This window comes from Littorina saxatilis, linkage group LG8 (genome assembly GCF_037325665.1).
Source record: "Littorina saxatilis isolate snail1 linkage group LG8, US_GU_Lsax_2.0, whole genome shotgun sequence".
Classification (NCBI taxonomy): domain Eukaryota; kingdom Metazoa; phylum Mollusca; class Gastropoda; order Littorinimorpha; family Littorinidae; genus Littorina; species Littorina saxatilis.
The window spans coordinates 67,363,126-67,372,088 of NC_090252.1; the positions used below are offsets into that span (position 1 = coordinate 67,363,126).

General features: G+C 42.3%; 1 protein-coding gene across 1 annotated transcript; it reads left to right on the forward strand.

Annotated features, from left to right (window-relative positions):
- The first annotated feature begins 248 nt into the window (after positions 1-248).
- On the forward strand, positions 249-6,010 carry LOC138974823 (uncharacterized). Its single transcript, XM_070347549.1, has 2 exons — positions 249-4,949; positions 5,711-6,010. Exon 1 carries the CDS (start codon positions 249-251, stop codon positions 3,336-3,338), a length of 3,090 nt encoding a protein of 1,029 aa, XP_070203650.1. The 3' UTR covers positions 3,339-4,949; positions 5,711-6,010.
- Positions 6,011-8,963: the final 2,953 nt, after the last annotated feature.

Below are 8,963 nucleotides of genomic sequence, written 5' to 3' on the forward strand. Positions count from 1 at the left end.
GATGGAGCGACTATGAAGACAAGGCTCTGTGTCAGCAACATCTGATAGACACTGTCTTCAATTGTCTGAACAAGGCCACTACTCTCGGACTCTCTTCTATCGCCATCCCATCAATCAGTTCGGCCAACTTCGCAGTCCCGCAAAACATCTGCGCAGATAGCTACTTAATCGCCGTTCAAGCTTTTGATGAACAGCATGGAGGCCAAACTAGCTTGAAGAATGTCTACTTTGTCGATGTCTCTGACGTAATGGTCGACCTTGTTCAGAGGACTTTTGCCGAGAATTGGAACAATCCGTCCGTCAGTGCTTACATCGACCCTTCTGCTCAGCTCGATCAGCATGCTTCGGCGGGCCCAGCAACTTCCAGAAGGAGAAATCCGAACGTGCGGCCACCTAGTTCTCTGAAGGAACAACCTCACCATCGACCCGAGGACCTTTTACGACGTTCTGGAAGATCAAGGGCGATGACAGAGAAGGGTTTTAAGGACGTATTGCGAACGAGGATTGACAACTTCAATCAAGCGATCAAGAGCATCAAACGTCTAATCCAGAGCACCGTATCAGTCCTCAACGACAAGCACGACGATGTCGTCTTCCTTAGGCAAGTCCAAACAAAGCTAGTGAAGAAGATGTCCGAAATCAGAACTCTACAAGCAAGAATAGAGGAGCTGCGCTCAGACCCACGTACTGTCGAAGCCTTGGAGGAGATAGAGACTCAAGCCGCTACATTAGTCAGCCAGCTGGTCGTCGAGATTGCCAGAAATAATCCTCCGTCCGGACGTCTTGGAAGACCTTCGACAAATAGTGGAAGAAGAAAGGGAGGCAGTGACATCTCACATTCAACTCATTCGCGAATCCAGCGAACAGAACAAGAATCTATCAAGGTGAAGATGGAAATGCAAGTTCTGCAGCTCAAAACGGAAGCGCAACTTGAAAGGGAGGAAGAGGAAGCCGAAGCCAGCTTGAGGGCCCTCCAAGAAGAGCAAGAACATAGAGAATCCGAAAGGAGGAAAGAGAAAAGGAGACGAGAATTCGAAGAAGCCGAGGCTCAAGAAGAGGATAAAAGGAGAATAGAAAGAATTCGACAAAAACTCGTGGACAGCAAAAGAAAGGCCGAACGACAAAGTTTCTTCGAGGAAAGGAAACTGCTTGTGATTCAAGCAGCAAACAATGACGCCATGAATGCTTTGGTGGCTAATAGCAGGAGCTCTGAGTCATCGATGACAATATTCTCAGAATATGAGATGGAAGACCCTACTCCAGATCTGTCGCGAAAACAAAGAAGCACTGCTGACTGGGTTCAAAGTACCGTTGATCAGTTGTCTACAACTGAAAAGAAACTTCCCTTAAGCCCCTTAGTCAAACAAGGTAAAAGCAGACAGGTATTGCAGGTTGACAGGAGCTCTAACCAACAAGAGGTGCGTGCCACTGATGGGACGACGGCTGCCACCGAGAAGACCGATGACCACAGCCGCGACCAGAATCCTGGCCTCAGCGCCAGGGACGGTACGTTCGTGCCCTTTTCGAACATCACCACGACAACAAAGAAGGTGCTTCCAGAGATCGTCCGTCGTCAACCAACGCAGACTGCGACTGGAGTGCAGCATCACTTCACTGAGGCTGCTTACACCACAGCCTCTCTAAATCCAAGCTATGGCGGAATACCAGCCATTAGAGAGAGGCAACTGACAAGGACACAGTCTGCGCCACGACCTCCGTTTACCCAGTCGACTTGGACTGGGGTGTCAACGACTACAGCCAACGTCGGCGGCTACGTCAACGCTGCTACGACCTACTACGCTGAGCCTCATCAGCCACGCGTTTTGGCGACGTCAGAGGCTGTCGGCGGCCACGTCAACGCTGCTGCGACCTACTACGCTGAGCCTCATCAGCCACGCGTTTTGGCGACGTCAGAGGCTGTCGGCGGCCACGTCAACGCTGCTGCGGCCTACAATGCTGAGCCTCACCAGCCACACGGCTTGACAACATCAGCGGGTGTCGGCAGTTACGTCGACTACTACATGGCGAAGAATTATGAACCGCCGCAGAAAGATTCACCGCAACAGAGCAAGCTGCGCCATGATGCACCCATTTTTACGCAAGTCGCCGCTGGACAGCAGTATGATACCGCCCATTCCGTTGAAGCACGTCACGTAATCTACGGGAATAGCGAGGCTGAACCTCCTGTGGTGACGCCGCACCCCAAAAGACCATCGTACACCTCTGAGCAAATGAACTCTACCAACGCATCAGGTGAAGATCAGCTAAGAATGATCACACAAACATTCTCGAACGCTATGACATTGAGCCGCCTACCCACGCAAGAACCGAGCATTTTTGTGGGAGATCCCTTGGATTATCCTTCGTGGCATGCAGCCTTCACATTCCTGATCGGGAGTCACAACATTCAGGAGACAGAGAAACTACTATATTTAAAGAGGTTTCTTGGCGGAAGCGCCTTGGAATCAATCAGTGGTTTCTTCCTAATGAGAAAGCCGGAAGCCTTCACAAGCGCCATGAAGATGCTGGAGGCAAGGTATGGCAACTCGTTTGCCATAGGGCAAGCTTTCAGGACGAAACTAGAGAACTGGGACACTGTGAGATCTGAAGATCCAGTCGCTCTTCGTCTCTTCTCTGACTTTTTGAGGCAGTGCTCGGTAGCCCAGAACGAAATTGGAGGTTTGCATATTCTTGATGACGCCCAGTACCTCAAACGTATGGTTGATAAGTTGCCGAAGTACATTAAGAACAGATGGAGTCGGAAGGTCACGCACGACAAGGTGAAACATCCTGAAAGGTACCCAACCTTCAAGGAGCTCTCGGACTTTGTCGAAGAAGAGGCCGAGATCTCAAATGAGCCTGTGTTTGGCATGATTGCCAACAAGACAGCACCCAAGTTTGATCCCGTCGACGCACAGAAACAGCAGCTCTATCGAAGGGACAAAGGTCTTCGACAAAACCGTCTAGAATCAGGCGCTCAATCCATAAGCAACCATCTGCTTAACAGCGTGCAGCCAACAGGCAACGATCTGGCTTCAGGCGGCCAGCCCACAGACAAATTACCTTGTATGTACTGCGAGATGTCAAATCACGAGCTGCCCAGTTGCCGCAAGTTTGCAGGGCTCTCAAAAGAAGACAAACGAGGCTACGTGATGAGGAACAGACTGTGTTTCGGCTGCTTAAAGGCCGCAGGGCATGTTGCGAGCCAGTGCAAGGAGCGCGAAGTCTGTAGCAAGTGTAAGAAGAACCATCCAACGAGCATGCACTTGGACATATTCCAGCACGAATCTTTTGGTAGCCCACGCGAAACCAACCAATCAGTGAAACAAAGACAATGAACAATCTAAAGGAATAGTTTTGTTACGCCACCTGCTACGTACCTTGACACGAATGAACATTGTAGACGATCATTCGCCACAAATGATAATATGTGCCTTAAAGAACTTTAATGTTTGAATGCAGAGATTATTAACTGGACTGAAATGAACTTTAAATCTGAGAGGCGATGGTTTTGGTTTTTCAATAAGCTGTTCATGACGTATGTATATGAATGGTGGGAGGAACGAGTTTGCATAAGAACGAAATAATAGTATGGTAAATAAAAGATTTGTTTTTTGAATATTTGCAAATTATGGTTATTTTGCCACAGAAGGTCTATTAATGTAAATGTGTGTGTTCAACTTACATTTGAAGTTAACGGAACATGTAATTATTTTTATGTTAAAGTGAAGTCTACCTTAACGTTTAAGCCTAATATTTTGAGAGAAGTCAATGTTAGTGTATATGGCTAAGCTGCCATCGTCAATGTTAAAAGGTGTTGTTTTTTTAATTTTATTTAAAGTGAGTCAAAGTGCCTACGCGGTTTTGATTAAGGTTATGAACGTTTTGATGTTTGTCCTGAAGGTAAAGAAAGTCAAAGTGCCTACGCGGTTTTGATTAAGGTTATGAACGTTTTGATGTTTGTCCTGAAGGTAAAGAAAGTCAACCTGCCTACGCGGCATGTGTTAAAGTTAATGTTGTTTTTTGTTGTTCTGTAAAGAAAGTAACGTACATGTAACTGCCAACGAGGCACATGATTATGTTCATGAACGTTTTTTTTGTTTTTTGTAATGTGCTTCGAACGTACCCTGTTTTTGCTCAAAGGGAGTTAATTTCTGGGGCAAGTATGCGTTTCGGCGTACTCGGTTCTTTTCTCAACAAGAGTAATTTCAGTGGCAAGGTAAATGATTTGAAGGTACTTTGCTTCTGTCTAGCATTGAGTCGGATTTCCATAGCAAAGCTTTTTGTATAAGTAACGTGCTATGTCTGGTAAACGGTTGTAGTGTAAACTGTGTTCAATACTGAGTTTTGTGTTCTGTTTGTCCAGACCTTCCGAATAAGTATAGTCGGGTGTTAGGTCTGGAGGTGGGAGTGTAAATGCCATAGTTCTGCGCCTTATTTTTCGTTTTGGGTGGTTTGTTGCATTTTGCGTTTGGGGGATTTTTGTAATTTTCCTATCGATTTTTTATTTTTCATTTTTTGTTGTTGTTATATTTAGCTATAATGTCTTTATTTTTCTAGAAGTTCTAACTGCATTTAATTTTACCTTGTTGTGTGGTAACTCGAGATGCTATGCAATTTGGTGGAATTGTGTGTGGTTTTTGTTCTGTAAATCCTCTATTTTTTCTGTGTCTTTTCTTTTGTTTCCTTGTGCCTGTCTTTTTGTGTTGACACCTTTCTAGATTGTTCTTGTGAAAATCGTCATAGCTTTGTGTTTTGCCCCAAGGGCTTCTGGGAATTTTGTGTACTCACCTGTTAGTGTTGTTTTCCTGTTTGACCGGAGAGGACTGTTTTTGTTGTAGCTGGAGATTTTGTTGAAGGGAAATATGTTTTAAACGTGAGTTCTAACCTTTTCTAAAATGCCTAATGCCAATGGTGTGATCGTGGTGAGCCTACTGTGGAGCCATAAGGTTTGTCTTGCTTTCATTGTATTGTCTTTATTGCTAAGTTTTGTATGGATAGGTCAAACATGGAATTATCTGTTGAATTTGAAAATGTGAGCTGTTTCTTGGAGAGGCTGGTAAAGCTAGTTTTATGTGACTTTGTGACCTTCACATTGTCGGCCATTGTTGAGCTTTCACAATTCTGGAAACATTTTTTATTTCTCAAACTCAAATTGTTTTTGCCTGCTGTTAGGAACGTTTTTCTTTGTGGAATTTTATTGTATTGAAGCCTCTTTTGTATAAATGAATCAACGTTTTTGAGATTGGGGAGGATAACTCTAGTGAGGTATAATGACGTTATGTCCCTTAATACAAGATGTCTGCTGTTTGTTTATAAGAATTTTGATGCTTCTATTCATTACTGGACTTGGGCTAATCTATAACTATTCTGGTGTTTTCAGCCTTTATTGGACTTGGACAGATTAATTTTATTTATAACTTTTTGGGTGTTTTGCTCCGTTGATGGACTCTGACTACATTTTCTTTTTTATAACTTGTTTGGTCTTTTGCTTCGGTCTGGGACTTAGAATATTTTTCATATTTGTATTTTAATCTTTTCAATATTTTTCTTCATTTATCAGACTCTTTTGTCTTTAAGACTCTAGTCTATAGTCCTAGTGAGTCAACAACGTATTTATAAGTTAACAGTTGTTAGTTTTGTGATGACATTGCATTGACTCTATGAATGTATTGACTAATCTGTGGGTTTTTTTTGTTTCTTCTGTCAGTTTTTACCTTGTTTGAATTCCCTTAACTCAAAATTCCGTCACTAGTTAGAGCCCCTTGAAACTCTTAGGTTTATGGTATTTGTTTGAAATTGAAAGGAATCTACTTCATTAGTTTGAAACTTGAACGTTGTCGTTTATTGTAAACTCAAGGTATGAATAATCTCGTGTGTACTGAAACCTATGTGTAACCCTGATTAAAATTTGAACGGACCTGAGTTTTTTCTGGTTTTCTAGCATGAGTCATTCTTACTCTTCACCAAGTCAGTTTTCCTACTCACGCACACGATCACACTGTCGGCCCGCATTTATAACTTGTTGTTGCTAACCGAACTAATAAAGACATTGTCCTCTTTCTTATTTCGAGCCATTGTTATCGTATCAAAGGTTGTTTCTCAAGTAAAAATTCGCTTTCGGTTGTCACCGATCTTTTAATGTGTAACCAGGATGTTGTAAAACCGAGTGAACTTCGGGTGTTCCCGTCATGGCCGAGAGTCTCTTCGGTAGTTTCCGTATGCAAAATTCGTAAGCTGAGCATGCGCATTCACAAAGTAAACTGGTTCCCGATTTCGGTTTATGAAACGAACCAATGAATGTCGAGTACCTTCCAAATAAGGACATTTCCGTTCGATTACGATTGCTGCCTTTGCAACGGACTAGTGGCTGAGTGAATGGAACATTCATCAAAACACGGATGTCATGTTATAGGTCAAGAGCTGCTGCGCAGTTTCGTATGTCGTGAATGCACTGTTTTGCTGAGGACAAAGCCGTAACTAGCCTTTGAAATGAGACGTTTTTTGGCGGGGGAATATCGACTACAGAAGACAATCAATGCCACACATGTTCACATTTTGTCTTTATTGACAGATAAATAGGACACTTTTGACAAAAACACCGACACACATGGATGATAGGTATGTTATGGAAACATAATCTGCTAAAATACCCAAAACAGTGTTTTGAACGATTTGGTAAATTTTGCACTGGCCCACCTGCCCTTAAAGTACAAAAACAACGCTCCCGTTATTTCTGCTTTGTTTATTGCTGACAGCCAAGTCTCCCACAAAGAGCTTAAGGCGGTGTGGCAGGAATGCTTAGAGCGGAATCCAGACTGATGAAACAGATTCATTTGTTCCATATATGCCAGTAGGTGTTTTTGTATGTGCTTTTCTAAAGGTTTAGATAGAACAGGTAAGAGGGAAATAGGTCTAAAGTTGTTTGGGTCTGTAAGATCCTTATTTCTTGGAAGTGGTAATACCTTTGCACACTTTAAAATAGAAGGGAACACGTTTTGTTGTATGCTTTGGTTATAAACATAAGTTAGGGAATCGACAATGTAAGGTAAAGCAAGTTTTAGCAACTTGACTGGAATCTTGTCTGGACCCATTGACTTCGTATTCGCCATTTGTTCTACCAGTTTTCCTACCTCGTGCACTGAGATTGGAGGAATAGAAAACGTGTCAGTTTGAGTCAACTGTTGTCCACAGAATGTTTTTAATTTTTCAAAACAATCATCCGTATCAAGGGAATCATTCTGATTAAGACACGATATTAGGTTGTCTGCTAGCGAAATGAAGTGTTTGTTAAAATCATTTGGAAATATTTGTGAATGAGAATTGGTTGATACCTTCCTAGATTTATCAATAATTTCATTCACTGCTCGCCAGATTGTAGCTGTATCCCTTTTTTAGAAATCAGTTTATTAAAATATTCTGCCTTTGCTTGTCTCACTGTGTCCAAAACTTCATTTTTATATTTAGTCAAGTTTTGACTAAATATTTTAACATCGAGGGGGGATCGAAACGAGGGTCGTGGTGTATGTGCGTGTGTCTGTGTGTGTGTGTGTGTGTGTGTGTGTGTATAGAGCGATTCAGACTAAACTACTGGACCGATCTTTATGAAATTTGACATGAGAGTTCCTGGGTATGAAATCCCGGAACGTTTTTTTCATTTTTTTGATAAATGTCTTTGATGACGTCATATCCGGCTTTTCGTGAAAGTTGAGGCGGCACTGTCACGCCCTCATTTTTCAACCAATTTGGTTGAAATTTTGGTCAAGTAATCTTCGACGAAGCCCGGACTTCGGTATTGCATTTCAGCTTGGTGGCTTAAAAATTAATTAATGACTTTGGTCATTAAAAATCTGAAAATTGTAAAAAAAAATAAAAATTTATAAAACGATCCAAATTTACGTTTATCTTATTCTCCATCATTTTCTGATTCCAAAAACATATAAATATGTTATATTTGGATTAAAAACAAGCTCTGAAAATTAAATATATTAAAATTATTATCAAAATTAAATTGTCGAAATCAATTTAAAAACACTTTCATCTTATTCCTTGTCGGTTCCTGATTCCAAAAACATATAGATATGATATGTTTGGATTAAAAACACGCTCAGAAAGTTAAAACAAAGAGAGGTACAGAAAAGCGTGCTATCCTTCTTAGCGCAACTACAACCCCGCTCTTCTTGTCAATTTCACTGCCTTTGCCATGAGCGGTGGACTGACGATGCTACGAGTATACGGTCTTGCTGAAAAATGGCATTGCGTTCAGTTTCATTCTGTGAGTTCGACAGCTACTTGACTAAATATTGTATTTTCGCCTTACGCGACTTGTTTTGTTTATTTATTTACCAGGATTTATGTCGCGCACGTATCTCACCACACGAGGCGACTCAAGGCGCATGTTACCTATTAATGCCGTGTGAGATGGAATTTTGTACACAATATATAACGCATTTACATCGACTGCCTTTAGGCGCTGCATCCACCTTTCACGGCCTATTATTCCAGGTCACACGGGTATTTTGGTGGACATTTTTTATCTACGCCTATACAATTTTGCCAGGAAAGACCCTTTTGTCAATCGTGGGATCTTTAACGTGCATACCCCAATGTAGTGTACACGAAGGGACCTCGGTTTATTGTCTCATCCGAAAGACTAGCACTTGAACCCACCACCTAGGTTAGGAAAGGGGGGAGAAAATTTCTAACGCCCTGACCCAGGGTCGAACTCGCAACCTCTCGCTTCCGAGCGCAAGTGCGTTACCACTCGGCCACCCAGACCGCAGTTTATATTCTGTTTTCATGTTGCGCTCTTTAAAATAATCACGCATCGCCATAGCCTCGATAATGTCTGAGGCCAAGGGGGGAGCTGGGGATGTTTCACTCTATGCTGACGTAGTGGTGCGTGTTTAGCAATTATTGAACACAAAATATGGTGAAAAATATTGCAAGCGCCCTCTGCGTCA